The 24975-nt window shown below is 41.3% G+C and overlaps 1 protein-coding gene across 1 annotated transcript in view; it reads right to left on the bottom strand.

Annotated features, from left to right (window-relative positions):
- KDM1A (lysine demethylase 1A) overlaps positions 1-24975 on the bottom strand; it is a 66023-nt gene that overhangs the window by 1686 nt on the left and 39362 nt on the right. Inside the window, 11 exon segments of the mRNA XM_070382852.1 lie at positions 496-623; positions 2169-2283; positions 2614-2663; positions 2666-2800; positions 4690-4822; positions 8916-9027; positions 9801-9874; positions 10566-10700; positions 11729-11819; positions 12196-12338; positions 21870-21964. Coding sequence (XP_070238953.1) covers positions 496-623; positions 2169-2283; positions 2614-2663; positions 2666-2800; positions 4690-4822; positions 8916-9027; positions 9801-9874; positions 10566-10700; positions 11729-11819; positions 12196-12338; positions 21870-21964 — 1211 coding nt within the window.

Here is a 24975-nt window from a genome sequence, read left to right as displayed (position 1 = left end):
GAGGTTCCAGGCTGCCTTTGCTATGAATCCAGAGATCCACCTAGGGCTTGACCTGTATTCCCCTTTGATTCTAAAATTCACATGAAGCATTAATATGCCTCATCTCAAAGGAATCATAAGAGTGTTTCAATGGACTAAATAATAGGAAAGAAGTATCAAGATAATCTCTTAAAACTTCCTTAAGGGAGTTTGGCCACTTTAAAAGGTGGTTGGGGAAGTTGGGGGGCAGGTGAGGAGTGTGATTTCACACATAGAGACAACAGACAACACAAGTGAGCAAAGGCAGCACACAGCCTTCTCAATCCCCGGGCCCATGCACTGGGGGGCTTTTCTCAAAACTACTTGGGACATGAACTCTACACAGTAAACCCAGCACACACTTGATTCTGGCTGAAACTGCCCTGACCAAGAATCTATGCTGCAACTGGAGATCCATCAAACCCTGCTGTAGTCTTACGGCCCCAGATCCCTGACTGCCCCGCCCCGCTTACTCACCTGGGGCACCGCGCTGCTGCCAAAAATCCCCTTGAGAATGGCCAGGCATCGGCCAACAATCACATCATCACTTATGTTTTCCATGATGCCAGCAGCTTCTCCCGCCACGAGTGCCAACAGTATTGGAGCTGAAGAAACAAAGGACGATTCTAGAGTCCTACAGACTTTTTCCAAGTACTTCCTTGTCAGGTCCCACATTACTCGTGGCTGTTTGAAATATGACGGCCAACAGACTAGATATGCACCACGCATGTTTCTGAACTAGCAACTTGAATCCTGCCCCCTGAAGGGAGCTGTAAGTGAAATGTGACTCATGTACTTCACTGCATGTAACCTAGCAGAATACCGAAGTCCTGAAGATACACTTCAGACCCTGCTAACAAGTGGCCCTTTATTTAGGCACAGAATCCTTCAAGACATCTCCATGACCAGGGCTGCAGCCTCTTAGTTGTCGTCTGAGGCCTTCCATACTCACCATTACCCTTCCTCACCCATTTCATGGCCCAGTGTGCAACAGGCTATGCGACAGGCACAGTATTAGATGCTAGGGATATAAAAACCACAGACCCCAAAGAGCAACCAAAAAATCAGATATGTAATTACGAACTATGATAAAAGCTACGAAAACACAGACTAGAGAGAAAAGAACACAGGACATCATTTACATTTGAGGCTGTGGGGACAGATGTATCCTGGAAGGTCTCTTTGAAAGAGTCATTTAGGTCAAGACTGAAGGCTGGGTTGAGTATGCCAGGCTGGCAAGAAAGAAAAGGAGAAAAAGAAAAGCAGCCCAGGCCCAGGCCCCAGTACAATGCAGAAGTAGCAGACAGGATGCTGCATTTCAGGGTTCCGGGGGAGCAGACAAGTGTGCCTGGAGGCTGGGGAAGGGATGGACAATGAGGAAGCTGATAGAAAAGAAGGGTTAGATTAATTACCCTTCATGCTGGCCATGAAAATGAAAACCATCAAAAGAAAGAAGCAGGCATAGCAGTCAGTGGTTACTGGTGATTAGACAGGTATGCACAGGTAAGAGTGGCTTGGACTGGGAGGTGGGCAGTTGAAAGAGAGAGCGTTCAGCGGTCATTGGAAGCGCCGTGCCCAGGGAGCAAATGAAGGATGAAGGATGGCCACGTGCAGGATGCTTCGGTATCAGGCAGTAAGGAGTGATGGCAAGAACCAGGGTGGCAGTCAAACTGGGTAATCCGTGTGTCTGCACCGTCAAGGCCAGGCCTCCTGAAACTGCTGCACAGCATGTCTTACACCTTTTTCTTAGAATGAGGTAGTATCTAAATATACTTTTCTTTCTCTTTTTAAAAAAAGTTCTAAATAAAGCTAAGAGCAACCCAATTACATAAGAATATAAAACAAGAAGTGATCAAAGACTCGGGCAGGTCAGACACAAGCACCTGAGCATGAGGAGTTCACGTTTTCCTTCCCCAGAAGCTCTCCCGGGGCTGGCCCCTGGCTGAGCAGAGTCCTCCTTCCTACGTTTCCTCCTGCGGCGCTGGGGCTCGCACCCTCACTCCTCTCCTTACTGCCCCTTCCTGAGGCTGCCTACCTCCTTACTATGCATACTTCCCACTAAGCTGTGCACTCCTTGAAGGCGAGTATAATATTACTGATTCTCTGTTCCTATAATGATGTGAAAAAGATGAAAACTAGAAAGCAGTTACCTTTATAGAGGTTCCAGAAGAGGAAGAGTTCACCTCTGCTTGCAGTTGTGCTGCCAACATGGCCAAACAAATTGACGCTTGGGTCCCAGAACACCCGGTCAAAACACAACACGACCTGTGGGGAGAGGAGCACATGAGCTGGTGGCGGAACCCAGAGAACAGGGCTGTAAGCACAGCTGTGTCCCAAGAGGGAAGTACTTCTTCCTCAGAAAGTTTCCTCTACTCTACTGTCAATGTAAGTTTAGAAGTCCCTATTATAAATAACCACTCAGGAGGACCTTTAGCACTCGCTTCTCTAGGCCTGGGGTTGAGAAGTGACCTCAGAAGGCAGGCCTCGTGGATGCTTGGATATATAATTAGGACGTAAAGGGCATGAACGGACAGCCCTCACCCTGGCATCAGAGTGGTGCCTGCGCACTGGGAATGTAGAGAGGTGCCCAGTTACCTTGTTGAGGTTGCCAAACCCCATCCTTTGGACTGCAGATGTTTTCCACTAGGAAGAGGCGGCACAAACTGAACAGCTGGTGGCTGCTGCTTCAAGACGCCCAAGGGAAGGGTACAGAGGACCGCGTCACACTTATAAATGAAGGTCTGGCTTGTGGATCGGGTATTCACAGCTATCACTTCGCACCCTAGAGAGGTTGGAGGGAAAAGGCTTTCTTGGTGATAGGATGAGACTGACAAGGGCACTGAACATTTCGTGCACAGCAGACTCCACATGCTGCCTCAGGCGGCTCTTACTACCTGTCTATGACATCAGTTCTACTCATTTTTTACAAAAGAGAACTGAGGCAGAAGTGAAGTAACTTGTCTGAAGCCATATAGGTAACAAGTGCCAGGATTCAGACCCAACAGTCAACTTCAGAGTCCTCGAACTTCACCACCATACCACCCCCACACCTTCTTGACTGACCCTAGTGCTCTTCTGTACTAACAAGACCTTATCATTTACCAAGTTTTATAAATTTAGACCAAAATTAAATAAGAGTAAAATGCCTATTCCAGCAGAAGCAATGCCTCTCCACTGCGGTTAGGGAGCTCCTGAGGACCAGGAGGCCAGTGGCGCCCGCAGACAGAAGACCGCTGTGCTGGCCTGGGGCGCAGCCTGCACCAGAGCTGCTGTGCTCGAGACGCACCAGGGTGTGGTGCTGAGCCTGCCAGGACGTGAGCGAGCTCAAGGCTGACCACAGAAAAGGTGCTGTAAGTCGGGTAGTGTAGTTTTCTCTCAATTGTGTTCCATTTTTTTCCTCAATGAATGCCTCTTCACATAATTTCCAAAAAATACACAAACAGCTCAAAATAAGAATGAGTGCTCCATACGCGCCCATCTTCTGTGGCTGCAGAATTAAGGGAAATGACACAAGAAACTAGTCTCACTATTCCCCACCTGCCTGAAAATGGCTATTTAAAGGCCGCAGATCTTAACACCATCAGCTAAAAGCTGCCTCTGAAGAGAAAATTAAATGGAAAATTGTTTCCTTTGTTAAAAAAAAAAAAAAATCTGTGGTGATCTTAGCAACTCTAGAAAAGGGGCCATGGAGGGCAAGATTGGTGGCCACATCTCCACTTGTCATGAGAGTCCATACAGAGGGGGATCAACAAGCTTTTCTAAGGTGTTCAAGTAAATTCCAAAAGTGGTTGGAATGACGGGTTCTCTGCACTCCAAATGAAATGTATCCTGAAAGCAGCAAAAATGAGCACAGAGACCACTGCCATAGGAATCAAAGGGCAGTTCAGGCTCCGAGGTCAACCTATCAGCAAAACTGCTCCCAAAACGAGAAACCAGCCTAAGCAGTTAGCCCACCTGAACAGGAAAAGCCAAAGACGAAGGTGCAGACGGTAAAATGCAACGGGTGGCTCTCAGTGGAGCCTCGGGGCCCAATTCCTGGTATTTAAGAATCTACTTAGCAAAATTAGACCCAAACTCACTGGATCTAAATACCAAACTAATTCAGCAAATCTTAAAGGAAATCAACCCTAAATATTTATTAGAAGGACTGATGCTAAAGGTTCTGAAGCTCTAATACTTTAGCCAACTGATGCAAAGAGCTGACGCACTGGAAGAGACCCTGATGATGGGAAAGACTGAGGGCAAAAGGAGAAGAGGGTGGCAGAGGATGAGACGGTTAGGTAGCATCACTGATTCAATGGCCAAGACCTTGAGCAGATCCAGGAGATGGTGGACAGAGAAGCCTGGAATGCTATAGTCCATGGGGTCGCAAACAGACGACTTAGCAACTGAACAACGGTAACAAACACATTCACACTAACTGCTAATCCATTCAAACCAGAGACTCTGAAAACTGCCCCATTTTCTGCTTTGTACTATGATGGGGTCAGAACCTCTAAAGGCTCTAATGGCTCAATACTTTTGTAAATGAAAAAATTTTAATTCAGGAATCATAGCTTATAAAACATTCTATCAGGAAAAGTAACTAATGTTTTTTCAGTAGGTCAAACTCAACAGAAGACCAGTACTGCATTTCAGAGTAAGAGATTTATCTTACTAGTAGAGACTTACCTGAAGCTGTGTAGCGAACCTGCCGAACTGCAGTATTCAGTTTAATGTCCAGGCCTTCTGCTAAAGCCACAGGCACACACGAGTAGCCATTCCTCACCGTCAGGTGGCTGCCAGTAAACTCAAAGTCATCATCCTAAGGAGGACAGAAAAGGGCATTCGTTCACACTTTCTTAGTCTAACTGATGTCATTTGTACTGAGTCCTATAAAACAACACTGGAAAAACACAAGCTTGTGAAAAGTTAGTATTCTAAGACAGAAACTAAAGGACAATCCCTCAGTCTTCAACTACGGCTGCCCCAGGAAACTGAAGGGAAAAGGGAAAAAAAGCCAAAATGTCGCTTACGCCTAACTGTGGGCAGTGAAATTAGGGCATTTTCTTTTTTCCTGAGACAGACTTTCTAACATCAAAGCCCTACACCACCAAGCTCAGACTGTCCCTAGAGGGCAGGAGAGGGAAGAAAGCTGATTCAGTAAGTTCAGATGATTAGCTACCACAACAGTTATCATTTTCACCTGCACTACAGATTTGGCAGGACATTAGGATCACCATCCTAATTACATTTTCTGCTACATTAACAGCGAAATCAGTTTTCATGCCCTAAACGTACAAGTTTTAAAGTCGAGGAAAACTTCCAAAACTAAAGTTGGTCAAACTAGATGAAGGCAATACAGGATTATAAAGACTCGCTCAAGATAATCCATAGAGTGAAGAAGTCAAGATTTCACCTGGAAGAATTCCCAAAATGATTTCATGTCTCTGAATTTACTGAAAAATCTTCCAAACAGAAAAACTTTTGAAGGTTATTTGATATTTCTAATTTCATTAAACTTCTGGGAAAAACATACCACAGTTCTTAGGAATTAGATAAAAAAATATATTGGGTTGGCAGCAGAACACTCACTACTTAAGTGACTGACTCATCTGTTCTCCATATGGATCATCACCTACATTCAACTTGAAATGAATATATATCAAAACTTCAAATGATAGATCAGTGACTAGGATAGGAGTAATTCAGTATTTACATGAAAAACCATAAGGAAAATGGAAATTCTGCAAGATATGTACCACTAACAAGTCCAATCCTTACCATAACTCAAATTCTAAAGACTATGAGGACATGCTCTAAAGATGAGGAAGTCAAAACAATTTTACTAGGAAAATGCATAATGAAAATGAAAATATGTAGGTAAAATATAATATTTACTCCTATACAATCTTCATTTCAGTTCAGTTCAGTCGCTCAGTCGTGTCCAACTCTTTGCGACCCCGTGAATTGCAGTACGCCAGGCCTAGGGAGGCCTGTCCATCACCAACTCCCAGAGTTCACTCAGATTCACGTCCATCGATTCAGTGATGCCATCCAGCCATCTCATCCTCTGTCGTCCCCTTCTCCTCCTGCCCCCAATCCCTCCCAGCATCAGAGTCTTTTCCAATGAGTCCACTCTTCATATGAGGTGGCCAAAGTACTGGAGTTTCAGCTTTAGCATCATTCCTTCCAAAGAAGTCCCAGGGCTGATCTCCTTCAGAATGGACTGGTTGGATCTCCTTAAGTCTGGCCAAAGTCTCAGATTTAGAGACTGGTTCATTAACATCTAAGAAATGCTGTGATTTGTCACAAGTTCAAGACTAAATCACACTGAAAACACCTAAAAATAACTTAACAAAAGATGTGTAAGACTGGTACACTGAGAACTATACCTAAATAAATGGAGAGACAGACCATGTTCAAACATTTCAAGACTCACTATTGTTGAGATGACAATCGTAGAAGGTAATTTTTATAGAAACTGATATGCTGGTTCTAAAATTTTATAGAGGTGTCAACTTAAAAAATGTACAAGCTGCAAGTTTTATCTGAGGCAAAATGAGGATTATAGTCAGGGAGGCAGCATTTCAGACAGCTCTGAGAAACCACTTCAGAGAGGCAGGGAGGAAAGCCGGCACACACTGATTCTGGTAATTGGGGAGCACATGCAATCAAAGCACGTATTTTTTACAGAAGGTTACTGCTGGTCTCGTTACTGCGAGTCCCAAGAAGCAGACATCACCATGAAGCATTCAGTGCTCTTCAGATACGAGAAGATGCGAGTGTACGTACTTGCTCAGTTGTGTCTGACTCTCTAGGACCCCACAGACTGTAGCCCGCCAAGATCCTCTGTTCTGCCAGGGATTTTCCTGGCAAGAATACTGGAGTGGGTTGCCGTTTCCTCCTCCAGGGGACCTTCCTGACCCAGGGATTGAACCCACATCTACTGTGTCACCTGCACTGGCAGGCAGACTCTTTAGCTCTGAGCCATCTGGGAATCCCAGAGATACAAGAGGTAGGCTAATCAGCTCTGGAAAATATTAACTATCTGAAGACCTGTTCTGCCAGCTTTTCCCAGAGCACAGAGTGCCTCATTTCTGCTGTCTGCCCTAAACTCCTTTCAGAGGGTGTTGAAAATTAGCTGCAGCAGCACAAGATTTAATCCTTGTAGAGGCAGATGGCAAGTGCTGATTTGTAGTTGAGAGATCTGAACTAGTCAAAAACATTTTCAAAAGAGAACAAAGGTGAAGTTCTACTTGATTTCAAATTGTCCTATAAAGCAGCCATGATCAGGACAGTGTGACAGTGGCACGGAGAGAGACAGTTGTTGAATGGAAGAACTGATTTTCAACAAATGTGACAAATGAAGAAAAAAGATGGTGCTAGATTAATAAGATAACCATATAGAAGACTATGAACTACGCTCACCTCTCACTATATACAAAAATTAACTGAAAATGAGTCATAGACCTAACATAAGAGCTAAATTCATAAAACTTTAGGAAGAAAATAGAGAATCTTTGCAGTCCTGGTTTAGACAAATATTTTTCAGGATACAAAAAGGACAAAGCCTAAAAGAAAGAGTCGACAAATAGGACTTTATAAAATTAAAAATATTTCTCTTTGAAAGATATCACTTAGAAAAGGAAAATGCAAGCTGCAGACTGGAAGAAAGAATTTTCAAACCATAAATCTGACAAAAGAATTATATCCAGGATTTGAAGAACATAATGAACTCTTACAAGAGAACAAACAACTAGATTTTTTAAAAGTAGGCAAGAGATCTAACAGCCTTTTCACCAAATAACTGACATATGAATGGCCAATAAGCACATAAAACGGAGAAGGCAATGGCAATCCACTCCAGTACTCTTGCCTGGAAACTCCCATGGATGGAGGAGCCTGGTAGGCTGCAGTCCATGGGGTCGCTGAGGGTTGGACACGACTGAATGACTTCACTTTCACCTTTCACTTTCATGCACTGGAGAAGGAAATGGCAACCCACTCCAGTGTTCTTGCCTGGAGAATCCCAGGGACGGGGGAGCCTGGTGGGCTGCCGTCTATGGGGTCGAGCAGAGTCGGACATGACTGAAGCGACTTAGCAGCAGTAAGCACATGAAAAGATGCTTCACTTTATTGGTCATCACAGAAGTGCAAATTAAAACCACAATGAAAAATTACTAACCATTAAAACAGTTAAAAAATGTAAAGCTGACAGAGTATCAAGTGCTGGTGAGGGTGTGGAACAACAGAACTTATGTACACTACTGTTGAGAATGTAGTTTCGAAAACACTTTAAAAATCTACTTCCCACAGTAAAAATTTTACTTCTAGATATTTACCCAAGAGAAAGACATGAATGTTCATAGTAGCTTCAAGTATTTATAGCCAAAAACAAAACAACCTAAATGTCTAAATATGTACCAGTGAATGGATACATTGTGGCATATCCATTCAATGGATATGATATTACTAAACAACAAAAGGAGCAAACTACGGAAACATACAACAATGAATCTCCAAATGAAAAGTCACACACAAAAGGCTACGGACAGTGCAATTATGTGCTGCATGGTTCAATTTACATGTAATTCTAGGAAAAGCAAAACTGTAACGACAGAAAGCAAATTGGTGGTTGTGCAGGGCCAGGAGCTGAAGGGCTGGGGACTGAATGCAAAGGGGTGAGAGAGAACTTTTCAGGATGACAGACACGTTCTATATCTTAAAATGTGGTGGTGGTTCATAATCATTTAAGTTTGGCAAAATATCAAACTGCTCACTTAAAATAGGTTTTATTGTATATACATTATAACTAACTAAAGCTGTTTAAAAACACACATCAGATAAATTAACAGTCTCTCTTAGGAGCCTCTCAGAGACATGTGCAACAAAATACATGGCAAAGGAGTTTTTACCTGATCCCAGTGCTTGAGGGAGAGTGTGGAGAGAGGCGTGGCATTAGCAAACTCCAGATTTGCAAAATGCCAATCAAGTATCTGTCTGTCTCTTGATGAGAGATATACATCACTGCAAAATGACAACGAAGGAGCTCAAGGTTACTAAAGGGCATTACTACCATTCTCAATGGGCTGATGTTGATGATATCAGTGGGACTATGCCTTATGTGAAGAAATTCTAAGTCAAAAACAGGATCTCATCTGTCTTATTAAACCCTTTATTGCTAGTGCCTAGGAGCAGTGCCAAGCTTCCTACATAAAGCAAAGGCCTAACTGTAATTCGGATAAAAAAATTAGTCTGGAAAAAAGTCTTCTTTATACTATTTACCTTGTATTATAAAAGCTTACTTGTATCCTTTTTTTGTGTGTTTTATATTTTGAATAAAGCATTTTTTAAAAAAGCAAGACGGGTGGCATCCCTGACTGGAGAAAAGAGCAGATGTATGTGGATGCCGGATGCCACATGGAGCACTTGTCACCATGTAAGGGTGCACTGTCAGAAATTAAGTGTAACACTTTTCTGATCCTCAGAATTTTGAAATTTAAAGCAATACCACTTTCTACCTCACTCAAAGACAATTTGCATTCAAATATCAAATCTTATGGGAAAAAGCTATCGTTTTAAGAAAGATACCTTGATTTAAGCATCTAGGACACTCTTACATATTACCATATAAGAACAGAGTATTAAGGACCCTGTTCTGCATGCACAGACACCTTCCATTCATGAAATAGTCTACAATGCATTCACTGAGCATACATAGGAGGCCAGGGTCTTTGTAATCTTCCTTCTAAATTTAATGGAGAGAAGAGTAAAAGCTATCTGTTGGAGCATTTATTTACCTTGGGGGATTGGCTTCCAACTCTTGAAGTTTTTCTTCTAGTTTTCCTTGTGTCTCAGCTAATTCATCATATTCCTAATAGAATTAAGAGAACCAGGTTGGTCGGGATGAGTCAGAGATGCACCTAGTTATTTGCAACACAGAGGGTTAGGCCTGCACCACGCCCCTGTTCAGGTCAATTACAAGAGTGCCTTCGCCCAAGGCTGGGTCACGATGCAACGTAACAGGGGGGTGTGGTGGGGGAAGAGGATGAAGAAGAAACACACTAGTATGCTACACAGGAAGGATAAAAAAGAACAGTGACTGTCACTTCTCATGCATTTACTGTGTCTCTAGTATGAATAAGCCCTTCAGATCCCTCTACAAGTAAGGTAGTACTTAAGACCATGTCACAGATGAGGTGACTAAGGCGTCGAAAGTCACATGGCTAGGAGATACTAAGTTAAGAGATTTCAACCAGACAGTCTGACTCCAATAACTCTGAAGTCCACCTTCATTAACATTACTCTAAACTGTCATGGATAAACTATCACGGAGGGCTAACCTGAGATGCAGGTAAGCTAAAGGATGATATTGTGAAAACAAGGTAGGAATTCTGCAGAAAAAGCAGACAAAACTAACCCATTAAGTCCCCAGGGCTCCTGTGTACCAAACCCTCTTCTTACTATTCTAGGCGCCTGTCACTGGCTAATGGCCAAAATTTCCCAGATCTATATGATCACTTAGGATTCCAAATAAAATCAGGAGGCATGTATGTACATCATACCTTACACAGGGCAGTCAGATCCCTGTGTTTGCTTTTCACTAAGAACTCAGCAGTGATATCTCTGGGTGGTTTGACTTCAGATGCTTCTTTGTATTGCTGATGGAGTTCTTTAATTTTCTCTTTTAAATTTACCATCTAAGAGAGAAAAACACAAATTTGCCATTGCAGACAGTGACATAAGTCATCACCAAAGCATGTACTTTGGCTCCTCCCCTAAACTGCTGTTATACCAAAACAGGGTTACACTGCAACATGTATGGAATTAAGTACCTCTTCCAAATGATGATATTTAAAACAGGAAAAAATCCTACATGGCTCAACACAGAGGCATCAAATCACTATCAAACAGGCAGGACTGACTCTGTCTTCCAAAGCAAATGGAAGAACCAGGAGTACCCCATTGATAAAAATAATGTCCCCCAAATAAAAATTGATTCAAAATTTAACTACCAGGTAAAAGAAACTGTCACCAATAAAACAGTTCTGGGAAACAAATTATCATGATTTGTCTTTTAAGAACGCAAAAGGTCCGGTCATCACATCAAGAACCTTAAGGAACCATTCCCAATGTCAGCCCTTCCAGGTTTCTGAGGGAAGGTTAAAGCCTGAGACTAGGAGCACCACACCAGCTCTCGCCGTTGGCTCTCTGCCACTCTTCTCGCGTCCTCCACACCACAGTTCGTGAAGGAGGTGTGCCAGAGACCTCTTCATTTGACAAGATAAAGACATGAAGCACAGTCGAAGAGGGAGGCCAAGAGCCCAGCCAAAAGATGCACCCAGATTTTGCAATTATAAAGCCCCCAAGTTTGCAGCTGGCAGGATGCGGAGAAACAGTTTCCCAGTCTGGAGCTGGGGCTCTGGAAGGTGAAATACACAAGGGCCCCCTTATTCGTACCACTGAGGAATATCCTCATATTGGCACCTCAAGTGAAATCCTTAGGCCAACGAATTATGATCCTGGCTACTGACATGTTGTCTTCATCAGTGGGAACTTGACCCCAGCACAGCTGATCTCCCTTTTCATCCTAGACTCCAGCAGAGGGCACTAGACCAGCTTTGCAACAGTCAAAGGCAATCTGTTACAGCAAAGATCTATTTCTCCCAGCAACAATTATCAATAATGTCATACTGAAAGACTGACAGATAAAAATACAGAATTTTACCTTATTAAGAAGTTCCTTCAGTTCCTCCTGAGTTTTCACTATCTTCTTCCAATGTTCAATCTGTTCATCTTTGACATGCTTTTCTTGTAACCTGGAGAGACAATACATGTGCTTTGCTCACACAGCTACCCGTGCTGTGTAGACAGGTGCCCATCCACAACATTTGATGGTATCAAGGCCCACTAAAATTTCTAAGACTTTGGAATAAGAAAGTTGGCTGGTGGCAAATTATTTTGTAGGTTATTTAAGTACAATCAATTCAATACCATAAAAGATATGAATTTTACAATTGAGAGAGCCTTAAGGATCATGTATGGACTTATTTGAAAAAGCTTTATTTTTAGATTTAACTATCATATGAAAATAAGTGAAAACTAGCTCAAATAAGACTTGATGGAAACTTAAAACACTACCCAGCAATCTATAAACAAAATCCACAATACAATAAGCAGTATCAAAGTACTTACTGAATGACAACTTCCAATGCCTGGCCAAGGGACACAGGCTTATTATTGAGGACGTTGAAGTCCAGTTGATGACTAAGGTAAGATGTAGCTTCTAGCAACCGGTTAAACTCTTGCTCTACCATTTCATCTTTCTCTTTAGGAACCTGAAAATTCGAAGTAGGGCAGAGTTGGTCCTTACAAGACTAAACATAGCCATCCATGAAAACACAAATGCTCTACAGTTTAAAAGGTCAAAATATGTATCTCAAAGGAGAGGCCTTTGAGGACAATGATTCAAACTATCTTTTCTATGAAGTGGTCAATTCCATTAAATGAGATATGAAATGTTTCAGCCCAGATATTCCCTATTCTCATGATTTGGCCCTCAGAGCTGGAACTCCACCTCTATGAACAGCCACAGGATTCACACTGGTGGTGAGTGAAGTCATGTGGAGCACAAGGTGCCCTGGAGCTGACATGCACTGAGATAAGCCGGGCTGACATGCAGACAACACACTGGAAAAGTTCTGGAGAACAAAGACTGTCAACACACCCAAGCACCTTGTAAATAAGGGCAGGATGAAAAAAATAAGAACAACATGGTATCTGCTTCCCCTCTAAGATAACAATTTCAGATAGGGGTAGTGAAGACAGAAGTGAAATTCATGGCTATTAATAAGAACACAATAGCATCTTAATTCTCAGAGTACTAGTGTTTTATGGCACCAATTAAGTTCAAGGTTGAATGTCCAAAGCTCTTAAGACTACGAGTAACTGAGGTACCAAGTCTGGCTCACTATTGTGGGGGAAGAGAACAGATTGCAAAGCAGATCATTAAGCTGCAAGAACATGCTCCTAAATCCCTGCTGTGCCCCTGCATAGTGATGCCATCAGTTAGCTGACACAAATCCCTCTGCTAATACTCAATTCAGCCCCAAAGTAAACTGTATCTGCAGTTCCACTGCTGAATTCATGGGGACAGTGAGAAGAATAAAGTATGTCTAAAGAAAGCATCTCTTGCCATAATAAGTTAGGCATGGGAAATGGGTTTCCAAATTTGGAATTTGACTTTACAATCAACCTAAAATTGGTAATAAGGAACAAAATACGAAAGTCCTAATAATTACTAAGGTGAGGAAGAACAGAGGTAATTATTGTGGATCAGACCATCACAGTAAAACTCTCGCTTCTCATCTGAAACACCTTCACTTGTGCCCTTCACAATTAAACAGATGGTTTCAAAGCACTAGCCTCTGCCCTCTCAATGATGAGCCAACACAAGTAACTCTATCAGATGAGCCGTGGTGTGGCAAAAAGAATATGGTGAGAAGTATAATCTGCACCAAAACAAAGGGGAAAGGATGGCAATTCTCCTTCCAAACTGTAAATATGAAAGACACTATAACTGACTCAATCAAAATAGTATTTTAAAGCATCAAGTTCTAAAAGATTACACATGGAAAACATCAGGAAATCTTTATGAATTAGAGAATCCCCCTGAGCCTAAGAAATAGATACCTGGGAGAATCTTCTGGTTTATGTTGAGAAACAAGGCTGTGAATCAGGCTCTGGAGCTTGGTACCATTTATGTATCAGGGTGGTACCTGGGACTTGGTGGATCAAACACACCTGACCTACCCCTTCAATCCCACAGCCAGAGGGGGGCTCTTGGTGACATCCCTACTTGCTCTGTTTTCACAGCTACCAGAGCTGATGGAAGTGATCTTGTTAGGAATTTCATTTACTGTCCCATCAGTTACTTTTCCTCACCGACATGATACAGTGAAGGTCAGTTCAGTTCAGTTACTCAGTCGTGTCCGACTCTGTGACCCCATGAATTGCAGCACGCCAGGCCTCTCTGCCCATCACCAACTCCTGGAGTTCACCTAAACTCATGTCCATCGAGTCAGTGATGCCATCCAGCCATCTCATCCTCTGTCGTCCCCTTCTCCTCCTGCCCCCAATCCCTTCCAGCATCAGAGTCTTTTCCAATGAATCAATTCTTCACATGAGGTGGCCAAAGTATTGGAGTTTCAGCTTCAGCATCAGTCCTTGCAAAGAACACCCAGGACTGATCTCCTTTAGGATGGACTGGTTGGATCTCCTTGCAGTCCAAGGGACTCTCAAGTCTTCTCAGTTCAAAAGCATCAATTCTTTGGCGCTCAGCTTTCTTCACAGTCCAACTCTCACATCCATACATGACCACTGGAAAAATCACAGCCTTGACTAGATGGACGTTTGTTAGCAAAGTAATGTCTCTGCTTTTGAATATGCTGTCTAGGTTGGTCATAACTTTCCTTCTAAGGAGTAAGCATCTTTTAATTTCATGGCTGCAATCACCATCTGGAGTGATTTTGGAGCCCCCAAAAATAAAGTCTGCCACTGTTTCCCCACCTATTTCCCATGAAGTGATGGGACCAGATGCCATGATCTTAGTTTTCTGAATGTTGAGCTTTAAGCCAATTTTTCACTCTCCTCTTTCACTTTCATTAAGAGGCTTTTTAGTTCCTCTTCACTTTCTGGCATAAGGGTGTATACAGGTCATATACAGAGAAGCTTAAAACAAAGCTGAAATTTTGCTTGGTGTTAATTCCCTCAATGATGTTACAAAAGATGATTCTAAAAACTCTAAATCTGGTGCTCCTTTAAAAAGGAATCAATTACATTTTCAATATGAAACCTCCATATTTATGAAATCCTAACTGATCACAGATGCAATGTGAAGGACTGCTTTTCCTGGAGTACAAATGGTGATATTTCTATACATGGCTTCTAAAATGCCTAGCAAGAGGATGCTATAGCAGCAAGGGGGGCCAGATCACATATGCCACTATAATAGGGCAGAATGTGCCAATACATATGTGTGCAAATGGTACTGATTAAAGCTCTTCCAGTGCCAACTGTGTGGCTTGCTTTAGACAAGCTTTAATCTTTACAGCTAGAGTGACAGTCACATAGGGAAGTTCATACTGAAAAAGTACACAGCACTTCAAGGCTCAGTAACTGGGTTCCAGGGTGTGTGGTAGAGAAATATTTAAAGGGACACTGTCAAGGTTAGAGGGACCAAATTTGACCTTTTTTCTTCCCTCTGTTTGCTGAGCAGCCCACTTGATTCATTACACTTTCCCCTTTAGCCCACCCATGCCACCACAAAAAACTTGACTTTTTACATGCGCTTTTAATGACAAAAACTCAAATGGCACCAGTCCAACATATAGGCGCAACTCTACAACAACAAACCAGTGTGAATGTATGATGGAGAGGATCTCTGGAAGCGAAAGATTTAAGTTTCAAGCTTTTAATGGGTTATTGTAAACAGTGAGGAAAATGACTTGAAAAATTATGAAAAAAAAAATACCTTGACAGTGTCCTTTTAACCAGTGCAGCAGAGAGAGAAATAAACTGTAAATAACAGCCCAACAGCCACGTCAAGTTTAGTTTTGTGAGACAGCTGTAAAATCAAGGCTTTAAACACATAGCATGACAGAAGCATTGTTAGCTCAGAAGCTGCAACCACCAGAGAAATAAGGAACAGACTGTACAGAGACTAAAACGGGAGAGTCAAGGCAGAGAAATGGGCAGAAGAAAGGCACTTTTGGTGGTGGTGGAGGGTAGGGAGGTCAAGGGAGATGGTGCCAGAAAGCAGAGAATAAAGTAAAATTCAATAAAAGAGAAAAAGAAAAACACTGAACAGTAACAAGAACAACAGAATCAAACAAACAAACAGCAAACCAAAAGCTCACTGCCACATCTGACCGACACCAGAATGACACGACTGCAGCCCTAGTGCATCTCTCTGACTCAGGGTTCCAGTCAGCAGTAAGGCCCCATCCGTTATCTGCTAGTTAAGCAGTTATTGGAATGTTGGCAGTGAGACCAGGGATACCTTTGATACCTGGACTGTCTTCCCATTAATTTAAAAATTCCACTTTGAAATTAAATAAATTATTTGGAAAAGAGTAAATAAAATATTTGTCCATTAGAAAATTAATACTGACTGGGAGAAAACCAAAATGTTTGATGTATTTAAACCTTGAATCTGTTTCTAAAATTAAGCTAATTACCTATGTTCCAGTTGACTCAGACAATGAAAGAATTTTAGCAACTGACTACCTTAAGCAGTCCTTAAATACTGTTTCACGTCATTTCTTTCCTTTTGGTGAGAACCCTTGAACTCTGTTAGTTTCACAAATAATTATGAAAGGATGTTGAAATATTGGCAGTCTTTAAATACAAGTCTCAATAATTTTAGTTTAATTTGAGCATTCTATTCTAGACTCTTAGTTGCATTCTGAGAAAGGAACTCAGCAAATGACTACCAGAGTTATTAGCAAAATGTCTGCTGGCAGCTGGATTTCTCTATTACACCACAGTGAGAACACAAAACAACAAACCATGTATTCTTTTGGGAAAGAATCACTGATACAGTTTTCTAGCAAAGAATCAAACAAAAATGCTATCACTTGAAACAGATTTTGTGATTCTTCAAAACCATTTATTTTTCTACAAAAGTCTCCAAATAAATGGTTCCAGATGAAAAATTTGGTGAGTCTCACTCCTGTAAATGGATTATAATCCTGACTGTTTTGGTCCTGTAGATTATACGGAGCATCCCTGAACATGGTCATGGGTTGGGGAGACCATGTGACTGGCCCATGCAGAATAAATTTTGGGAAAGCCAAGCAACTTTTTGGACAGGGTCCCTGATTCTGCAAGAAGTCATCGCAAAGAAAAGATAGCTCTTAGTTCTATCTCTGGTTGCATTCTATCATTACAAGCTTGGTAGGTCTTCAAAAACACTGCCCATCTGTCACACTTTCAGTCTGCATAAGTTCTCTAGCAGCAGAGCAAAAATGGGGTTAAGGTACACCTAGGTTCCAGGTACTTAAAAGTTCTGACATTTAGCAAGAGAAATTCTCAGGAAAAAGTAACACCCTGAAAAAAGTTGTAATGGCCAAATCCGGCCAACAGAGGTTACAGTCAGTCTCCACCTCTCCCATCTCCATGCACTTCTGTAACTACAAAACGAAACACTGGTTCCTTTGGTAAATCGTGGAAGAACAAATTTACATCTGAGGGGTTTCCAACTCAGATTCTGAAATAGCTAAGGGAAATGAAAGATAGTTGTTGACCCTAAAGGGAGAATAAGGCAAGGGGTATATCTGTAATCTAAATATTGGGTAGGCCAAAAAGTTCATTCAGGTTTTTCTGTAACACCATACAAAAACCCAAATGAACTTTTTGGCCAACTCAATAAAATTCAATGTGATTCTATAAATGGAGACTGCTGCCTCCCTCCCGTTCTCTCTTAAGAATAGGGGATGTAAATAACTGACCTTCCTAGAGCAGGGACTAAGCCATATGGAGACGGAACACATGGCATGTCTAAGGAGTACACTCTAGCAATTCCTAGCACATACGTGCTCAGTAAATTCTTGTTAAATGAATAAATTAATATAGTTTGGAAAAGTAAAGTCAGTATTGTAACTATATTTGAGAGAAAAATAACTATTTTGCAACTTCAAAAACATTAAAGAAGGGCATGAGATTTTTACATAAAAAGCGGAGACTGGCAGTCATGATTTTCAAGGGTAGAGAAAGACTGCCTTAAAGATACCAAAGATGTTTCCAAAAAGGATGAAAACTGAAAAGGCCAAGACACCTGTGTCAAAACTATAATAACCTAGACACCACTCTATATGAACACAACTGGATACCTGGTAAGTTACGATAGGTACTGAGTGTACCCAATCAGTGGTATTTATAAGAAGCCTGGTATGCATTACCTTTCAAGAGTTATCTTTCTTCCTCTGAGCCATTCCCAAGTAGAAAATCAGGATCTGTTTCTCCAAGTAGTTACTGAGCCTTTGGATCTCACTTGATAATAACAACACACACATACCCCTCTCTCTCACACTCATGACTCAAAAACAGCTGAAAACAAAACAAGAATCTAAAGCCCCTGAGTTACTAGCTGGTGTATAGGAGATGCAGAAAACACTCAGCCATTTCTCTAGTCTCCCCCACAATCCAGGTTTTCAGACTTCCCACTGGTGACTCCCAAAATGCTACTGAAAACATGAATTACCCTATTTTCCAACCTTATCCATTCAAAACTAATTACAGCATAATTCAGAGTATGACTCCATCATCAATTAATAATGACAATGAGCAAGGCAGCTGCTTCATTAACTCTGACTGTTTTTATAGGCTTGGAAGATACTTCTATTAGTTCAACATCCTAGCTGCCAGTGTAAGACCAGAGAGAAGGGAGAGGCAAGCTCTTTCAGGGATTCTTGTGACTGTGATTAAAACAATAACAAGGTAATGTAACAAAAACTACTTACTACATGATGTTTCTCCTATAGCAGCAAAATGCCTGGATATGGTAATATGTTCCTAAGACAACACTGTTGTTTACTCACTAAGTCATGTCTGAGTCTTTGCAATCCCATGGACTATAGCCTGCAGGGTCCTTCTGTCCATGGGACTTCTCAGCCAAGAATACTGGAGTAGGTTCCCATTTCCTTCTCCAGGGGATCTTCACAACTCATAGATTGAGCTTACAACTCCTGCATTGTCAGGTGGGTTCTTTACCACTGAGTCACCAGGGAAGCCCTTAAGACAATATTACAAGTGGTATTTATAACTGAGTTTGCTGCTGCTCTTGTATAGGATGAAGTACTTAAGTTTTGTGTACTAACAAAAGAACCATCTAATTACCCTCTTTTCTACTGATGCTATACAGAGAGAATAGAGCAACACATCCCGTTTTGTACAACAGTTTACTAAAGAAAAAGCAATGGCTGAGTGAGTATTCTAGGTGGGCCTCCTTAGAGTAACAATTAAAAAAAGTTCTTTTAATAAAAGAAGGAGACTCAGCTGATGCAGTCACACTGACAGAACTGCACACCTCTCCTGCCCCAAACTTCCCTGGGCTCTCAGCCAGGCAGAACGGCATTAGACACCAGGGGAAGTGGGATGGATTGGGACCCTGGAATTGACATATAGACACAACTATGTATAAAGTAGGTAACTAGTTAGAACCAACTGTATAGCAAAGAGAACTCTACTCAGTGCTCTGTGGTGACCGAATTGGGAAGGAAATCCAAAAGAGGAGATACATGCACACATGTGGCCGATTCACCCTGCTGTACAGCAGAAACTAACACCACACTGTAAAGCAACTATATACCAATAAAACCTTTTTTTTTTTAAGTTAAAAAAAAAAAAAAGCTAAAACACCAGACAAGAGACCTGACTCTACAATTTATTGACTATGGTGACGTCAGGCAAACACATGTGTGTGCTTTAGATTCTTCCCCTGCAAAATGAGGAAAGGAAGCAACCGAGTGAGATTCCTTAGATTTCTAAAGCCATGAAACATATCTGACTATGAGTATAAATTAATCTGGCTATAAGCCAAAAGCCAGTCTGCTAGTCAATAGGTATCCATTCGTCCTCTGAACTAGATTACTGGGAACAGCAAGATACAGAAACATTAACAGGGCAAGCAGAACTCAAAGCTACAAAGAAATTCCTTCCTCAAATTTAGTAATGCCTGAAGAATCCTCCTTACCATTTAGCTGCATTACCAAATACAAACCAACCAAGAAAAATCCTGTAAAGATCAGAGCTGAATAACAACAAAATGCTGAAAACCACACACCAGCTTAACAACTGTTTACTAGAATGCTACTCAAAGAGCTGGTCCTGGTGAGATAAGGAGCTTATGCCAGAACATAAACTAAAGCAACATTTCTTTCACTGAGAAAAGTCCTGCTACCAAAGCCATCTGAACTAACACTGTGGTTAAAAGGATGCAGTTTATTTACATTCTGGTACAAGATATTTCTCTCATCCCATATCAGTAACCAACAGTTCATGAATTGGCAGCTGGTTGTAGGCCATATTTGAGTGAATGTTGCTATACTATGGGCTTCCCTGGTGGCTCAGATGGTAAAGAATCTGCCTGTAGAAGACGTGTGTTTGATCCCTGGGTTGGGACGATTCCCCTGGAGAAGGGCATTTATTTGGAAACAAATGTTTTCTAGAATGTTTTACAGCTTATCTAATACCACAAAAGCAGACCATTCCTCTGGATATCTCTACTAGGGGAAAAAACCTCACATTTTACTGTTAGAAAGACTAAATGAACCTGTTCTACATTCAGGAAAATAAAAAAAAAAAGATAGTGTCTCAAAGACTAGTGATAATCTTTGGCTTGGATTCCATTACTTCTTGAGGATATAATATCAACTTCAAAGACCTTGCTTCCGCAATTCAATTCTCTATATTATTGTCTATCCACCTAAAACATCTATCTGGTCATGTCACTTCCTCCGCTCTCAACAAGACTGGATAGATGAAACTAGACTGGAAAAATGGGAGCCTTTTATAGTACTCTTTCTACATTTATATAAGTTTGAAAATTTGTGTACAAGTCCCACCTGACTGTAGGTCTTATATGGCAGGGACTGTCTTATTCATCTCTGCATTTTTTTTTTTTAACAGATCTTTGCAAGTAATAGAAGTTTATAGAATTGCTGAATTAACGTCTACTTCATCTTTTTCTATTTTATTGTTAGAAGGCTGCTTGCCCTTTTCCCTCACCCCCAGAAAAGCCCTAGAAGTAAATTTGGATCCAGAATGGTGGGGATGGGAACCAAAGCATTCCCTGAAAGTCTGTACTTCTCTGATATGAACCCTATAAAAAAGTCTTTTCCTAAAGGTAGATAGTAAAAGGCAAGGATGTCCCACAGGACCTATGACAAAAAATTCTAGAGTTGGAATATTACCACTTTCAATAACAGTAGCTACACTGCCATATACATAGCAAACCTTTTCTTCCTTGAAATATAAAGGTGATAATGTGTTTATATTCTGAGAACTACAGTCTCTTTTACTCCTAACAGGGGAGCTGGCAAACTTCCACTGAAAACAAACTTTTGAGTTTCACAGACCCCTAAAAAATTAGAACTGACACATAACCTATCAGGCAGTTGTTAAAACACTCCCACTCTCCCATATTAAACATCACTTTCATGTTACTGCCATGCTAACTATAGGAAGCTCCTATCTGGGCTTCCCTGGTGCCCAGTGTATTCGATCCCTGAGTTGGGAAAATCTCTTGGAGAAGGAAATGGCAACCCACTCCAGTATTCCTGCCTGGGAAATTTCATGGACTGGTGGGCTACAGTCTCCTGGGTTGCAAAAAGTTGGATGTGACTTAGTGACTAAACAACAACAACAAATGCCTCTGATAAACAAATACTTTAACCTACCTAAGCATCAATTTAGTACTGCCATTCACTATTAGCCCATCAGAAACTTGATCCTATGAACATAAAACTGAAATCATGAAGAGCACACAAAGCTAAAGCACATGATGGGAGGCACAACACAAAGAAATGAACAATCAGGTGGTCATTCTACAGGTCTCTTAGGGTATAGGTGGCCACAGCCAAATAAAAAAATTAATCACTTGGCTAGCCTAACTTTCATTAAGTATTTAAATACCTAAGCAGCTGTTATAACTCCATCCTATATAGCTCAGAGTTAAGAATCTGAATAAAGCCACATTATTTCTACCCTCAGTTCATATTTGTATGTGTGCATGTTCATCCACATATTTTCCCAAAATTGCTTTCAACTGAACCAAAGAAATTGCATAAAGTTGTTTGCTGTCAACTTACAGCTTGTCCATTCGCTTCATAAAGTGGGCATTTTTGCTTGATCTTGGCCAGTTCCATATTTACTTGTTTGCTGACCACAGCCATGGGATTCCCTCCTAGAAAAAACTTCAACAATTAAATTCACATACCTTATGAAAAGGCAACAAAAACTTCAAAGAAAAAATATTTTTACTCAAATTTTAAAATATTAAAGCTTAGGGTACATGAATTAATACCAAAAAAATGCCCAAAGTAAAACAAACATATAAGCATAAAGAAGAAAGCAAAACAGTGTGTGCGTGTGTGCTCAGTCACTGAACCTATTACCAAAAATTAGTTAACATTACAGACCATGAACTCCTTATTGCCAAATTCAGACTTAAATTGAAGAAACTAGGGAAAACCACTAGACCATTCAGGTATGACCTAAATTAAATCCCTTATGACTATACAGTGGAAGTGAGAAACAGATTTAAGGGACCAGATCTGATAGAGTGCCTGATGAACTATGGACGGAGGTTCGTGACATTGTACAGGAGACAGGGATCAAGACCATCCCCATGGAAAAGAAATGCAAAAAAGCAAAATGGCTGTCTAGGGAGGCCTTACAAATAGCTGTGAAAAGAAGGGAAGGGAAAAGCAAAGGAAAAAAGGAAAGATATTCCCATCTGAATGCAGAGTTCCAAAGAATAGCAAGGAGAGATAAGAAAGCCTTTCTCAGCAATCAATGCAAATAAATAGAGGAAAACAACAGAATGGGAAAGACTAGAGATCTCTTCAAGAAAATCAGAGATACCAACGGAACATTTCATACAAAGATGAGCTCGATAAAGGACAGAAATGGTATGGACCTAACAGAAGCAGAAGATATTAAGAAGAGATGGCAAGAATACACAGAAGAACTGTACAAAAAAAGATCTTCACGACCCAGGTAATCACGATGGTGGGATTACTCACCTAGAGCCAGACATCCTGGAATGTGAAGTCAAGTGGGCCTTAGAAAGTATCACTATGAACAAAGCTAGTGGAGGTGATGGAATTCCAGTTGAGCTATTCCAAATCCTGAAAGATGATGCTGTGAAAGTGCTGCACTCAATATGCCAGCAAATTTGGAAAACTCAGCAGTGGCCACAGGACTGGAAAAGGTCAGTTTTCATTCCAATCCCAAAGAAAGGCAATGCCAAAGAATGCTCAAACTACCGCACAGTTGCACTCATCTCACACGCTAGTAATGTAACGCTCAAAATTCTCTAAGCCAGGCTTCAGCAATATGTGAACCGTGAACTTCCAGATGTTCAAGCTGGTTTTAGAAAAGGCAGAGGAACCAGAGATCAAATTGCCAACATCTGCTGGATCATGGAAAAAGCAAGAGAGTTCCAGAAAAACACCTACTTTTGCTTTACTGACTATGCCAAAGCCTTTGACTGTGTGGATCACAATGAACTGTGGACAATTCTGAAAGAGATGGAAATACCAGACCACCTGACCTGCCTCTTGAGAAACCTATATGCAGGTCAGGAAGCAACAGTTAGAACTAGACATGGAGCAACAGACTGGTTCCAAATAGGAAAAGGAGTACGTCAAGGCTGTATATTGTCACCCTGCTTATTTAACTTCTATGCAGAGTACATCATGAGAAACGCTGGGCTGGAAGAAGCACCAGCTGGAATCAAGATTGCTGGAAGAAATATCAATAACCTCAGATATGCAGATGACACCACCCTTATGGCAGAAGGTGAAGAGGAACTAAAAAGCCTCTTGATGAAAGTGAAAGAGGAGAGTGAAAAAGTTGGCTTAAAGCTCAACATTCAGAAAACTAAGATCATGGCATCTGGTCCCATCACTTCATGGAAAACAGATGGGGAAACAGTGGAAACAGTGTCAGACTTTATTTTTTGAGGCTCCAAAATCACTGTAGATGAATGACTGCAGCCATGAAATTAAAAGACGCTTACTCCTTGGAAGGAAAGTTATGACCAACCTAGATAGCATATTCAAAAGCAGAGACACTACTTTGCCAACAAAGGTCCGTCTAGTCAAGGCTGTAGTTTTTCCAGTGGTCATGTATGGATGTGAGAGTTGGACTGTGAATAAAGCTGAGCGCCAAAAAACTGATGCTTTTGAACTGTGGAGCTGGTGAAGACTCTTGAGAGTCCCTTGGACTACAAGGAGATCCAACCAGTACATTCTAAAGGAGATCAGTCCTGGGTGTTCTTTGGAAGGACTGATGCTAAAGGTGAAACTCCAATACTTTGGCCACCTGATGCAAAGAGTTGACTCATTGGAAAAGAGTCTGAGGCTGGGAGGGATTGGGGGCAGGAGGAGAAGGGGACGACAGAGGATGAGATGGCTGGATGGCATCACTGACTCGATGGACGTGAGTCTGAGTGAACTCCGGGAGTTGGTGACGGACAGGGAGGCCTGGCGTGCAGCGATTCATGGGGTCGCAGAGTCGGACAACGACTGAGCGAATGAACTGACAGATCCTTCTAGATTTTATGTGCGTAAGATTAGACATTACACACAAAAGGATCATAACACATGCACTGTTTTATAATCATTTTTCAACTTAGCAATAAATTGTGAACATAATTTCATGTTAATATGGAGCTACAAATTTTTAGCAGCTGGAGAGTTCTCACTGAATAACAATTTAATCTTCTAATCTGCAGTTTCTAACATTGTTACCCCATACTGAAAATGTTTTGAACACAATATGGTTCACTTGTCTATTTTCTTTAGGTTAATTTCCTAGAACTAGATCTGCCAGGGCAAAATCTACACACATTTTAAATTATGCACATACTGATATATCTTTTCAGAGAACTGTTTGCCAATTTACCTTTCACTAACACTGAGAACAGGCTTCCCAGCTTGTGTAGTGGTAAAGAATCCACCTTCCAGTGCAGGAGACACAAGAGACACAAGTTTGATCTCTGGGTGGGGAAGATCCCCTGGAGAAAGGAAATGGCAACCCAGGCCACTATTCTTGCCTGGAAAACTCCATAGACAGAAGAACCTTCCAGGTTGTCACAAACAGTTGGACATGACTGAGCGACTGAGCACATACATGTAAGACTAAGAACAGAATCCAAACCAATGTATTTAAAAACTGAATCTATGACTT

The sequence above is a fragment of the Bos mutus genome, chromosome 2, assembly GCF_027580195.1.
Source record: "Bos mutus isolate GX-2022 chromosome 2, NWIPB_WYAK_1.1, whole genome shotgun sequence".
NCBI lineage: Eukaryota > Metazoa > Chordata > Mammalia > Artiodactyla > Bovidae > Bos > Bos mutus.
This window is presented reverse-complemented; position numbering and strand designations above follow the sequence as displayed.